Here is a 15000-nt window from a genome sequence, read left to right on the forward strand (position 1 = left end):
CCATTCTGCGATGAGGCGGCGACTTGTCCAGGGTGTACCCCGCCTTCCGCCCGATTGTAGCTGAGATAGGCTCAGACTTTGGGGAAATATATGTGCTGTATGAACTTTGGTGAGGTGAACGGTACTTTGGGCTGTGAGATTGTGCGGGTGTTTGATTTGTATTGGTGGGTTATATGGACGGGAGGGGGGAGGTGTTTGTTATGCGGGATTAATTTGTGGCATATTGTGTTTATTTACTGTTTTAGTCATTCCCAGCTGAATATCAGGTCCCACCCGTGACTCCTTAATTTGCGTAGTGGCAGAGACACCCGGGGAACTTGGGTGCGTTTGTTACAAACCCTTTTCCTCAAAAATGTGTTAGCTCGATGCTAATATACATTGACTTTGCTATTGACATGCTACTGACTGGCATTAGCAATTTTACATGGCAATTTCAACAACTCCAAATGTTCCGATGGAAACAACAACTAAGCTGCACGTTGCAATCAAGCAGTCGGCGCGTGATAAGTGCAATGCTTGCAGTATTGACACTTTTTAGGGCGCAGCAAAAGACGAGAGAGCAAAAATACACAAACAAAAAAAAATCGCCTTTTCTTTAAAAAACTATTCGCATTATGGCTGTGAGCGAAGAGCAATCCACTAAATTAGCTGCACCGTTTCATAAGCCGCAGAGTTCAAAGCGTAAGAAAAAAGTAGCACCGTATAGTCCGGAATTTGCTAACATTAGCATGGCAACTTTTTCTTGCTAATTTAAAAAAAAAAAATTTCCTCTAATTCCGCAGCAATACACCCTGGAGTCATATGACTTGGTATGTGAAACTTGTTAACTTTTAGCGTGCTAACATTAGCATGCTAGCCCGCTAACATTAAAGTGCTCACTTTTTTGTGTGCAAATTTTACACTTTTTTTTTTTTAATACAATTCTGCAGTGATACCGTCTTACAGTCATATAACTTGGTATGTGAAACATGCTAACTGTTAGCATGTTTACATTAGCATGCTAACATTAAAGTGCTAGCTATTTGAGCTAATTTTGTAACTGTTTACCCCAGAGTCATGTAACTTGGTATGTAAAACTTGTTAACTGCTAGCATGCTAACATTAAAGTGCTAACTTTTTTTTAGCTAATTTCACTCATTTTCCCCTCTAATTCTCGAGCCATACATCTTAGAGTCATATAACTTGGTATATGACACAAGCTAACTGTTAGCGTCTTAACATTAGCTTGCTAGCATGCTAACATTAAAGTGCTCACTTTTTTGTGTGCACATTTTATAAAAAAAAATGTTTTTAATTCTGCAGCCATACACCTTACAGTCAAATAACTTGGTATGTGAAACATGCTAACTGTTAGCATGTTTGCGTTAGCATGCTAACATTAAAGTGCTAGCTTTTTGAGCTAAATTTGTAACCGTTTACCCCAGAGTCATGTAACTTGGTATATAAAACTTGTTAACTGCTAGCATGCTAATGTTAGCATGCTAACTTTTTTTTGTTTTTTAGATAATTTTACTCTTTTTTTCCTCTAATTCCCCAGCCATACACCTTAGAGTCATATAACTTGGTATATGACATGAACTAACTGTTAGCATCTTCACATTAGCATGCTAGCCCGCTAACATTAAAGTGCTCACTTTTTTGTGTGCAAATTTTACACTTTTTTTTTAATACAATTCTGCAGTGATACCGTCTTACAGTCATATAACTTGGTATGTGAAACATGCTAACTGTTAGCATGTTTACATTAGCATGCTAACATTAGCATGCTAACCTTTTGAGCTAGTTTTGCCACTGTTTACCTCAGAGTCATGTAACTTGGTATGTAAAACTTGTTAACTGCTAGCATGCTAATGCTAGCATGCTAACATTAAAGTGCTAACTTTATTTATTTTTTTGGACAATTTTACTCTTTTTTTCTCTTATTCCCCAGCCACACACCTTAGAGTCATATAACTTGGTATATGACATGAGCTAACTGTTAGCATCTTAACGTTAGCTGGCTAGCACGTTAACATTAGCATGTTAACTTTTTGAGCTAGCTTTTCCACTGTTTATCTCAGAGTCATGTAACTTGGTATATAAAACGTGTTAACTGCTAGCATGCTAATGGTAACATGCTAACATTAAAGTGCTACTTTTTTTTTTTTTTTTTTTTTTTTAGATAATTTTACCCTTTTGTCCTCTAATTCCCCAGCCATACACTTTAGAGTCATATAGCTTGGTATATGACATGAGCTAACTGTTAGCATATTAATGTTAGCTTGCTAGCATGCTAACAATAGCATGCTAACCTTTTGAGCTAGTTTTGCCACTGTTTACCACAGAGTCATGTAACTCGGTATTTAAAACTTGTTAACTGCTAGCATGCAAACAATTGCATGCTGGCAAAGCTAACTTTTCCATCTATTTTTACACTTGTTTCTCTATTTCCGCAGCCATACTTCTTTGAGTCATATAACCTGGTATATGAAACATGCTAACTGTTATCATGCTAATGTTTGCGCACATGCTAAATTTTAGCAATTTGATGTAAACATGCTAAGATTTTAGGCTAGCTCTGTCGCTCATTTTGTACAGTTACACCTAGAACTCTCGGATTCAGACACTCGGCAGCATCTTCAAAGCACGGCGGCTTTTGACGACCCCCGGCCAGAGGTCCGGGGCACAGATAGCAGGCCCATAGCGTGGTCCGGGGCACAGATAGCAGGCCCATAGCGTGGTCCGGGGCACAGATAGCAGGCCCATAGCGTGGTCCGGGGCACAGATAGCAGGCCCATAGCGTGGTCTGGGGCACAGATAGCAGGCCCATAGCGTGGTTTGGGGCACAGATAGCAGGCCCATAGCGTGGTACGGGGCACAGATAGCAGGCCCATAAACCTTTTCTAGTTGTTTGATTGCATTTTATTGCATTCCTTGTAAGTTTGTGCTCCATGGAGACACATGAAGTGCCTCACTGAGCACTTGTACCGTCATATTGTGGCCCATTTGTGGCCCTTCCTCCCCGGGCTTGTACTTTTTGGCAGTATGACAGCCTCTCGAGGAAGATAAGGGATTGATTACTGGCACGGCCGTAAAAGAGCTTTATTGTTTTCCAATTGAACTATACGGGGACACAAACTGCACCTTGTTCGGTCCACTTGGTAAAATGTGACGTTTTTTACGGCGCCTGTCACTTCTCTTCTTCTCCTTTGGCTTCTCCGAGTGGGACGAGAGGACCGTAATGTTTTTTAGAGCAGAAAAGACGTTTGGCTGCAGAATATTTGGAGGCGTTTATTGATCGGCCGTGTGAGGGATGAGCTTCTTCACGCGCGTGAGCTCTGCTGGAGACTAACTTTGCAAACTTCTGCAGCCTAAAGACGGTTTGAGCACACTTTTGTTGTGTCATATTTTGCATTCCCACCAGTTTGGACACCAGGAAAAGGAATCCCGTGCCAGCAGTATAAGTTCCAGGTGTGGTCTTACCGTACGGCGTTGTCCATGCGGGACACGGTGAGGTAGGCGGCCAGGTTGGCGGTGTAGGACGAGCACACGATGAGCGTGAAGAGCCACCAGCTGCCCATCACGATCCTCAGAGCCACCGATCCCAGGATGGAGTCGCCGCCTGCGTCACAGCACGCAAGAACATGTTCAACCGTCTGCAGGACCGTGTCTGCTGCCATTAATAGTCTTTTTTTAAATATGTATTTATTCATTTGATAGGGAAATCGTAAGACAGGTACTGAGAAACACCCCCCCATCCCCTAAAAAATAAAAAATAAAATAAATAAATAAATAAATAAATAATACCCCCTCCCCCATAACCTTGGAAAAAATAAAAAAATATTTAAGAGTCTTTTTTTTATTTTTTTATAGCTTTTTTAAAAAAAAAAAAACCTTTTTCAGTTATAATATTCCTTATTCATTTGATGGGGAAATCATAATACAGGTACTGAGAAACAGTCCACCCCCCCCAAAAAAAATGTATAAAAAATAAATAAATAAAATAAAACAGTAAAAAAAAATCAAACGAACTGACTAAAAAAAAAGAAAGTAAAAAAAGTTAAAAAAAAAAAAAAGAATAGTCTTTTCTATTTTGCTTTTTGTAATATTTATTTATTCATTTAGTACGGAAATCATAATACAGGTACTGAGAAACAGACACTCCCCCCACCCTCTACAAAAAAATAAAAATAAAATAATAATAATAATTTAAAATAAAATAAATAAATAAATAAATAAATAAATAAATAATACCCCTCCATAACCCCGGAAAAAAGTAAAAACAATATTAATATTCATTTTTTCCCCAGCTTTTTATTTTTTTTAACGCTTTTTTCTGTTATAATATTCCTTATTCATTTGATAGGGAAATCATAAGACAGTTACTGAGAAACAGACACTCCCCCCACCTCCTAAAAAAATAAAGATTTAAATTTAAAATAATAAATTTTTTTTAGCTTTTTAAAAAAAAAAACCCTTTTCTGTTATAATATTCCTTATTCATTTGATGGGGAAATCATAATACAGGTACTGAGAAATAGCCCCCCCGCCCCCAATTTTTTTCATTTTTTTATAAATAAATAAATAAATAAACAAAACAATAAAAAAAATCAAACGAACTGACTAAAAAAAAAAAAAGTAAAAAAGTAACAAAAAAATGAATAGTCTTTTTTTTGTTGCTTTTTGTAATATGTATTTATTTATTCATTTAGTACGGAAATCATAATACAGGTACTGACAAACAGACACTCCCCCCACCCTCTAAAAAAAAGAAAAATAATAGCAATAATAACAAATTAAAATAAAATAAAATAAAATAAATAAATAAATGAATAATACCCCTCCATAACCCCGGAAAAAGGTAAAAACAATATTAATATTAATTTTTTCCCCCAGCTTTTTATCTTTTTTAATGCTTTTTTCTGTTATAATATTCCTTATTCATTTGATAGGGAAATCATAAGACAGTTACTGAGAAACAGACACTCCCCCCACCTCCTAAAAAAATAAAGATTTAAATTTAAAATAATAAAAAATTTTTAGCTTTTTAAAAAAAACAACCTTTTTCTGTTATAATATTCCTTATTCATTTGATGGGGAAATCATAATACAGATACTGAGAAACAGTCCACCCCCCCCCAAAAAATGTATAAAAAATAAATAAATAAAATAAAACAATAAAAAAAATCAAACGAACTGACTAAAAAAAAAGAGAGTAAAAAAAGTTAAAAAAAAAAAGAATAGTCTTTTTTATTTTGCTTTTTGTAATATTTATTTGTTCATTTAGTACGGAAATCATAATACAGGTACTGAGAAACAGACACTCCCCCCACCCTCTACAAAAAAATAAAAATAAAATAATAATAATAATTTAAAATAAAATAAATAAATAAATAAATAAATAAATAATACCCCTCCATAACCCTGGAAAAAAGTAAAAAAAATATTAATATTCATTTTTTCCCCCAGCTTTTTATTTTTTTTAATGCTTTTTTCTGTTATAATATTCCTTATTCATTTGATAGGGAAATCATAAGACAGTTACTGAGAAACAGACACTCCCCCCACCTCCTAAAAAAATAAAGATTTAAATTTAAAATAATAAAAAAATTTTAGCTTTTTAAAAAAAACAACCTTTTTCTGTTATAATATTCCTTATTCATTTGATGGGGAAATCATAATACAGGTACTGAGAAATAGCCCCCCCCCCCCCCAATTTTTTTCATTTTTTTATAAATAAATAAATAAATAAACAAAACAATAAAAAAATCAAACGAACTGACTAAAAAAAAAGAAGTAAAAAAGTAACAAAAAAATGAATAGTCTTTTTTTTGTTGCTTTTTGTAATATGTATTTATTTATTCATTTAGTACGGTAATCATAATACAGGTACTGAGAAACAGACACTCCCCCCACCCTCTACAAAAAAATAAAAATAAAATAATAATAATAATTTAAAATGAAATAAATAAATAAATAAATAAATAAATATTACCCCCCATAAACCTGGAAAAAAGTTTAAAAAATATTAATATTCATTTTTTTCCCCAGCTTTTTATTTTTTTAAACGCTTTTTTCTGTTATAATATTCCTTATTCATTTGATAGGGAAATCATAAGACAGTTACTGAGAAACAGACACTCCCCCCACCCCCTAAAAAAATAAAGATTTAAATTTAAAATAATAAAAATTTTTTAGCTTTTTAAAAAAAAAAAACCTTTTTCTGTTATAATATTCCTTATTCATTTGATGGGGAAATCATAATACAGGTACTGAGAAATAGCCCCCCCCCCCAATTTTTTTTAATTTTTTTATAAATAAATAAATAAATAAACAAAACAATAAAAAAATCAAACGAACTGACTAAAAAAAAAGGAGTAAAAAAGTAACAAAAAAATGAATAGTCTTTTTTTTGTTGCTTTTTGTAATATGTATTTATTTATTCATTTAGTACGGTAATCATAATACAGGTACTGAGAAACAGACACTCCCCCCACCCTCTAAAAAAAAAGAAAAATAATAACAATAATGACAAATTAAAATAAAATAAAATAAATAAATAAATAATACCCCTCCATAACCCCGGAAAAAAGTAAAAACAATATTAATATTCATTTTTTTCCCCAGCTTTTTATTTTTTTTAACGCTTTTTTCTGTTATAATATTCCTTATTCATTTGATAGGGAAATCATAAGACAGTTACTGAGAAACAGACACTCGCCCCACCCCCTAAAAAAATAAAGATTTAAATTTAAAATAATAATTTTTTTTTAGCTTTTTAAAAAAAACAACCTTTTTCTGTTATAATATTCCTTATTCATTTGATGGGGAAATCATAATACAGGTACTGAGAAATAGCCCCCCCCCCCCAATTTTTTAATTTTTTTTATAAATAAATAAATAAATAAACAAAACAATAAAAAAATCAAACGAACTGACTAAAAAAAAAGAAGTAAAAAAGTAACAAAAAAATGAATAGTCTTTTTTTTGTTGCTTTTTGTAATATGTATTTATTTATTCATTTAGTACGGTAATCATAATACAGGTACTGAGAAACAGACACTCCCCCCACCCTCTACAAAAAAATAAAAATAAAATAATAATAATAATTTAAAATGAAATAAATAAATAAATAAATAAATAAATATTACCCCCCATAAACCTGGAAAAAAGTTTAAAAAATATTAATATTAATTTTTTTCCCCAGCTTTTTATTTTTTTAAACGCTTTTTTCTGTTATAATATTCCTTATTCATTTGATAGGGAAATCATAAGACAGTTACTGAGAAACAGACACTCCCCCCACCCCCTAAAAAAATAAAGATTTAAATTTAAAATAATAAAAATTTTTTAGCTTTTTTAAAAAAAAAAAACTTTTTCTGTTATAATATTCCTTATTCATTTGATGGGGAAATCATAATAGAGGTACTGAGAAACAGTCCACCCCCCCAAAAAAAAATGTATAAAAAATAAATAAATAAACAAAACAATAAAAAAATCAAACGAACTGACTAAAAAAAAAGGAGTAAAAAAGTAACAAAAAAATGAATAGTCTTTTTTTTGTTGCTTTTTGTAATATGTATTTATTTATTCATTTAGTACGGTAATCATAATACAGGTACTGAGAAACAGACACTCCCCCCACCCTCTAAAAAAAAAGAAAAATAATAACAATAATAACAAATTAAAATAAAATAAAATAAATAAATAAATAATACCCCTCCATAACCCCGGAAAAAAGTAAAAACAATATTAATATTCATTTTTTTCCCCAGCTTTTTATTTTTTTTAACGCTTTTTTCTGTTATAATATTCCTTATTCATTTGATAGGGAAATCATAAGACAGTTACTGAGAAACAGACACTCCCCCCACCTCCTAAAAAAATAAAGATTTAAATTTAAAATAATAATTTTTTTTTAGCTTTTTAAAAAAAACAACCTTTTTCTGTTATAATATTCCTTATTCATTTGATGGGGAAATCATAATACAGGTACTGAGAAATAGCCCCCCCCCAATTTTTTAATTTTTTTTATAAATAAATAAATAAATAAACAAAACAATAAAAAAATCAAACGAACTGACTAAAAAAAAAGAAGTAAAAAAGTAACAAAAAAATGAATAGTCTTTTTTTTGTTGCTTTTTGTAATATGTATTTATTTATTCATTTAGTACGTTAATCATAATACAGGTACTGAGAAACAGACACTCCCCCCACCCTCTAAAAAAAAAAGAAAAATAATAACAATAATAACAAATTAAAATAAAATAAAATAAATAAATAAATAAATAAATAAATAAATAATACCCCTCCATAACCCCGGAAAAAAGTAAAAACAATATTAATATTCATTTTTTCCCCCAGCTTTTTATTTTTTTTTAACGCTTTTTTCTGTTATAATATGCCTTATTCATTTGATAGGGAAATCATAAGACAGTTACTGAGAAACAGACACTCCCCCCACCCCCTAAAAAAATAAAGATTTAAATTTAAAATAATAATTTTTTTTTAGCTTTTTAAAAAAAAAAAAAACCTTTTTCAGTTATAATATTCCTTATTCATTTGATGGGGAAATCATAATAGAGGTACTGAGAAACAGTCCACCCCCCCCAAAAAAAATGTATAAAAAATAAATAAATAAAATAAAACAATAAAAAAAAAATCAAACGAACTGACTAAAAAAAAAGAAAGTAAAAAAAGTAAAAAAAAAAAAAAAGAATAGTCTTTTTTATTTTGCTTTTTGTAATATTTATTAGTTCATTTAGTACGGAAATCATAATACAGGTACTGAGAAACAGACACTCCCCCCACCCTCTACAAAAAAATAAAAATAAAATAATAATAATAATTTAAAATAAAATAAATAAATAAATAAATAAATAAATAATACCCCTCCATAACCCCGGAAAAAAGTAAAAACAATATTAATATTCATTTTTTTCCCCAGCTTTTTATTTTTTTTAACGCTTTTTTCTGTTATAATATTCCTTATTCATTTGATAGGGAAATCATAAGACAGTTACTGAGAAACAGACACTCCCCCCACCCCTTAAAAAAATAAAGATTTAAATTTAAAATAATAAAATTTAAAATAATAAAATAAAATAAAATAAAAAAATAAACACATATCCCCCCCATAACCCCGGGAAAAAGGAAAAAATAATTAATATTCTTTTATTTTATTTTTCCAGCTTTTATTTTATTTTTTAATGCTTTTTCTGTTATAAAATTCCTTATTCATTTGATAATGAAGTCATAATACAGGTACTGAGGAACAGACTCCCATCCCCCAAAAATAAATAAAATAATAATAATAATAATTTAATAAAATTAAAATTAAAAGTAAAAAAAAAAAAAAAAAAAAAAAAAAAAAACATCCCCTGTCCTTCATTTCATCACAAGCAGACAGAAAATCGAACAAACTGACTAAAAAAAAAGTAAAACAAGTAAAAAAAAAGAATAGTCTTTTTTTTTTTTTTTTGGTACTGAGAAACACACTACCCCCTGCCCTCCAAAAACAAACAAACAAAAAAACACATAAAAAAATAAATAAATCCTCAAATAAAAAATAAATAAATAAATAAAATAACCCCCCCATCCCTTGTCCTACATTTCAGTCACACAAAAAAACATATAATATAAGTGTCACTGGATAAAAAAAATAACCCCCTCATTGTCAATAGTGAGTGTCACATGTGTCGTATAGTGTCTTTAATGTAACTATGTGACTAATCACACAGTGTATTTAATGTAACTATGCGACTAATCACACAGCCCCAGGTCAAGTTACATTGTTGTGGTTGACCCCTTTAGACTATATTTATTTTCTCTAGATGTAAGAAAGCCGTGAAGTCCTTAAGCCACAGGAAGGCATTAATATTCATTTTTATTCCCTCAACCTTTTTCTCTTCATGTCGGAGAATCCTGTCTCTTTTTTAAAAATCCCCTTCCTGCCTCCAAATGCAAGGAGAGAAATGTCAGGACACATTCCAGCTTTGCATGAAAAAACAACTTGGAGTTGGGTCGTGGAAATGTCAGGAGGAAGTCAAATGTGACGAGAGCGTACTTGGCTGAGGGTGTCAAAGTCGAGGCGTGCGGCCAAGAGGCGGAAGAGAAAAGCCTTGTGGGAGGCGCGGCGCTCGAGCAGCAGCGGTTTTCACCGCGAGTGGCTTCGAGTGATCCGACCCGAGATGTGCTTCTTGTCTTGAAATCTACTTTTTTTATCACAAGCTTGTTTCCTTCTTTCTATTCGCCGCTCTGGAAGCCTGTGCGTCCAGAAAGGAGCTACGGGTCTATACTTGGACTGAACCCAGACTGACCGAGACCATGCATCAGCACTCTCATCCTCCTCTCACTGACATCACCGAGCCCGCGCTCATCCCGGAAAAGAAACAGTCTACTTGACAAAAAGTAAAAAAAAAAAGGCGGAGTAGAAAACACACAATTTATCTTCTTATGCGGTTTTACGAGCAGAGGAGCATGTTGGGCAGCGCACACACACAGAGTACTTACAAGCAGACACAGTGTGTAGACAGAAAAGGGAGAACGGACGCATTTTGGTGTAAAAAGTAAAGATAAAGAAGTGATCCCCCATTATAATTATATTATCTGCATGTGTCACTAGATCAGTGACAAACTCTGAAACACCCTCAGGAAGAGGTGCTTTTGAGACATGGCTAGCTAGCTAGCGGCTAACGTCCATCCGCAGTGTTTTAGCTACTTCTTAATCACTAAACCTGGCCTCCACGGCGACAAATAAAGTGAGTTTCTTCAAGTAGCATTATCACTGGAGGACGAGGAATAGAAAAACATGCTTCACTACACACCGTAGGAGGATACAATAGCTCACCACAGTCACAATGTAAACAAATGTCATGGGTGGATCTACACCTGACATCCACTGTAATGATACCAAGTATAGGAGGAAATGAGGTGAGCATCCAACGCTACAGTACTGATACCACACCTTGCTGGACAAAGCTACAGTACTGATACCATACCTTGCTGGACAAAGCTACAGTACTGATACAATACTGGACAAAGCTACAGTACTGATACCGTACCTTGCTGGACAAAGCTACAGTACTGATACCATACTGGACAAAGCTACAGTACTGATACCATACTGGACAAAGCTACAGTACTGATACCATACCTTGCTGGACAAAGCTACAGTACTGATACCATACTGGACAAAGCTACAGTACTGATACCATACTGGACAAAGCTACAGTACTGATACCATACTGGACAAAGCTACAGTACTGATAACACACCTTGCTGGACAAAGCTACAGTACTGATACCATACCTTGCTGGACAAAGCTACAGTACTGATACCATACCTTGCTGGACAAAGCTACAGTACTGATACCATACCTTGCTGGACAAAGCTACAGTACTGATACCATACCTTGCTAGACAAAGCTACAGTACTGATACCATACTGGACAAAGCTACAGTACTGATACCATACCTTGCTAGACAAAGCTACAGTACTGATACCATACTGGACAAAGCTACAGTACTGATACCATACTGGACAAAGCTACAGTACTGATACCATACCTTGCTGGACAAAGCTACAGTACTGATACCATACTGGACAAAGCTACAGTACTGATGCCATACTGGACAAAGCTACAGTACTGATACCACACCTTGCTGGACAAAGCTACAGTACTGATACCATACTGTACAAAGCTACAGTACCGATACCATACTGGACAAAGCTACTGTACTGATACCATACTAGACAAAGCTACAGTACTGATACCATACCTTGCTAGACAAAGCTACAGTACTGATACCACACCTTGCTGGACAAAGCTACAGTACTGATACCATACTGGACAAAGCTACAGTACTGATACCATACTGGACAAAGCTACAGTACTGATACCATACCTTGCTGGACAAAGCTACAGTACTGATACCATACCTTGCTGGACAAAGCTACAGTACTGATACCATACCTTGCTGGACAAAGCTACAGTACTGATACCATACCTTGCTAGACAAAGCTACAGTACTGATACCACACCTATCTGGACAAAGCTACAGTACTGATACCACACCTTGCTGTACAAAGCTACAGTACTGATACCATACCTTGCTGGACAAAGCTACAGTACTGATACCATACCTTGCTGGACAAAGGCGCCGTAGACGATCCAGATGGCGCTCTGCAGCGACGTGGTCACGGAGGGTGGCGGGTGGTCGCCCGTGTTCTTCTGGCAACGCACCGCCTGGATGCGCCTGAGCAGGAAGATCATGACGCCCACCACCGGGATGGCGCCGGCGATGCACGCCCACACGGCGAGGTCAAAGGGCGCCAGCAGGGAGAAGATGTTGATCTTCTCCTCGGACTTTCGCATGAGGATCCCGACCGAGTAGTCCAAGTAGCGCTTGCTGAAGTCCACCACTCGCTCACGCTCTGGTGTGATGGTGATGGCCGACACCGCCACGTCCGCCTTCTGTCCGGGACAAGTCATAAAAATAATAATTGTCACTGAAGGCATCGAATCTATGACACCTGTGAAGTGAAAACCCTTTCAGGTGAAGCTTGAAGCTCATGGAGAGAATGCCAAGAGTGTGCAAAGCAGTAATCAGAGCAAAGGGTGGCTATTTCTCCACATGTGTTCATTCGTAGTTTTGATGTGACCATCTACAATGTAATGGAAAAAAGGAAAATGAACATATGAATGAGAAGGTGTGTCCTGTACTGTAGTTGTTACACCTGTCCTGCTGTTCGGTCCGGTGCAGACTGTGGTCGAAGAGCACAGGGCAGACGTTCCCTTCAGGGTTGATGCCATTTCAATGCCTTTTGGTAGCCATCCACAAGCTTCTGCTCGAATTTTTGACCACAAAATGGCTGCAGTTCAGCTAAATGTGTTGCTTTTCTGACATGGACTTGTTTCTTCAGCATTGGCCACACCTTTAAGTCAGCACTTTGGGAAGGCCATTCTAAAATCTTCATTCTAGCCTGATTTAGCCATTCCTTTACCACTTTTGAGGTGTGTTTGGGGTATATATATATATATGTATGTGTGGGAAAAAAAATCACAGGACTACTTCATCTCTACAGGCCTGTTTCATGAGGGGTTCCCTCAATCATCAAGCAGCGAGAATACCAAGAAGGGCATATGCCAAATTTTCAAAGAGAACGGCCTACGGATCACGATTGAAGCCAACAAGCAAACCGTCAACTTCCTCGACGTCACTTTCAACCTGAGAAATAACAGCTACCAACCATTCACGAAATCCAACACAACACTCCAATACGTGCACCATGACAGCAACCACCCACCCACCACCACGAAAAGAATACCTACCGGAATTAATAAAAGGCTATCGATGCTGTCATCTAGCAAAGCTGAATTTGACCAAGCAACCCCCCCCCCCCCCCGTACCAAAAAGCCCTTGATGAAAGCGGATACAATTTCACCCTCACCTATGAACCCACGCCAGGAAACCAGCCAAAAAAGAACAGAAAACGAAACAACATCATCTGGTACAACCCCCCATACAGCAAAAACGTCTCAACTAACATTGGCCACAAATTCCTCAGTCTGATTGACAAACACTTCCCCAAAGGCAACACCCTAAGAAAAGTATTCAACAAGAACAACATTAAATTGAGCTACAGCTGTATGAACAATATACGACAAATCAACTCAAACCACAACAAAACAATTGCAAATGAGCCGTCGGCCCCCGGACAGAGCGACCCCAAAACCAACAAAGGCTGCAACTGCCGCAAGAAACCTGATTGCCCTCTCAACGGTGGGTGCTTACAAACATCAGTTGTTTACCAATCTAAGGTAACACGCAAGGACATTAACACATCCGACACATATGTAGGATTAACCGAGGGAGAGTTTAAAACCAGATGGAACAATCACAAGGCTTCTTTCAGGAACCAAAACCTGCGGAATACCACAGAACTCAGCAAACACATTTGGGACCTCAAAGACAATAATGTTGAATATTCAATAACATGGCAAATTCTTGCATCCAGCACACCTTACAATAGTGGTAATAAAAGATGCAACCTATGCTTGAAAGAGAAACTGTTTATTATTTACCGTCCAGACCTGTCATCCCTCAACAAGCGCAGCGAAATTGTATCAGCATGCCGTCACAGACGGAAACACCTCCTAGGTAACACATGAGCCAATCACCACGCCCCTACGCCAGCCTGTACCCACCCACTCTGTGCCCTATATAAACCATGGTATGCGAATGCTCCCATTCAAATCTCCTGATGATTGAGGGAACCCCTCATGAAACAGGCCTGTAGAGATGAAGTAGTCTTGTGATTTTTTTCCCACACATACATATATATATATATATTTTTTTTTTTACAAATACATATTCATTATAAAGTGGCCCGAATATGAGTTTAAATAAATAATCATATAACCTGTTATTATTCACTCAGTTTCCTCTCACCGGGCGTTATAGCTCGGTTGGTAGAGCGGCCGTGCCAGCAACTTGAGGGTTCCAGGTTCGATCCCCGCTTCCGCCATCCTAGTCACTGCCGTTGTGTCCTTGGGCAAGGCACTTTACCCACCTGCTCCCAGTGCCACCCACACTGGTTTAAATGTAACTTAGATATTGGGTTTCACTATGTAAAGCGCTTTGAGTCACTTGAGAAAAAGCGCTATATAAATGTAATTCACTTCACTTCACTTCACTTCGTAGCGTAAGGTAGAGAGCCCCTTTAGTGCGGCGGGATCCAATCCATTCCACTTGTTCATATAGAAAATGCCCACATCACTCAAATTCCCTGCGACCTTGCTTGCGGTCCTGCAGGTGTACGAAGCACATTATCTTCCTTTACAATGAGTGCAATTGTAAATAATTTAGTTTTTAAGTTTTGTGTTTCTTGTAGAATCTATATAAAGTAATGTACATTAGCCTATTGTTAAAATAATGAAAAAAAACATCATTAAATATATATTTTTTATTGTATTGTTACATTAATAGCTGTTGTATTATTATAGGATGGCTTGTTAAA

At 35.5% G+C, this 15000-nt stretch overlaps 1 protein-coding gene across 1 annotated transcript in view; it reads right to left on the reverse strand.

Annotated features, from left to right (window-relative positions):
• grid1a (glutamate receptor, ionotropic, delta 1a) overlaps positions 1-15000 on the reverse strand; it is a 758266-nt gene that overhangs the window by 41431 nt on the left and 701835 nt on the right. The window contains exons 11-12 of the mRNA XM_061968559.1: positions 12124-12454; positions 3463-3601 (exon numbers count right to left, since the gene is read on the reverse strand). Of these exons, the coding sequence (XP_061824543.1) occupies positions 3463-3601; positions 12124-12454 (470 nt within the window). The remainder of the gene's footprint in view (positions 1-3462; positions 3602-12123; positions 12455-15000) is intronic.

This window comes from Nerophis lumbriciformis, linkage group LG02 (assembly GCF_033978685.3).
Source record: "Nerophis lumbriciformis linkage group LG02, RoL_Nlum_v2.1, whole genome shotgun sequence".
In the NCBI taxonomy this organism is placed as follows: domain Eukaryota; kingdom Metazoa; phylum Chordata; class Actinopteri; order Syngnathiformes; family Syngnathidae; genus Nerophis; species Nerophis lumbriciformis.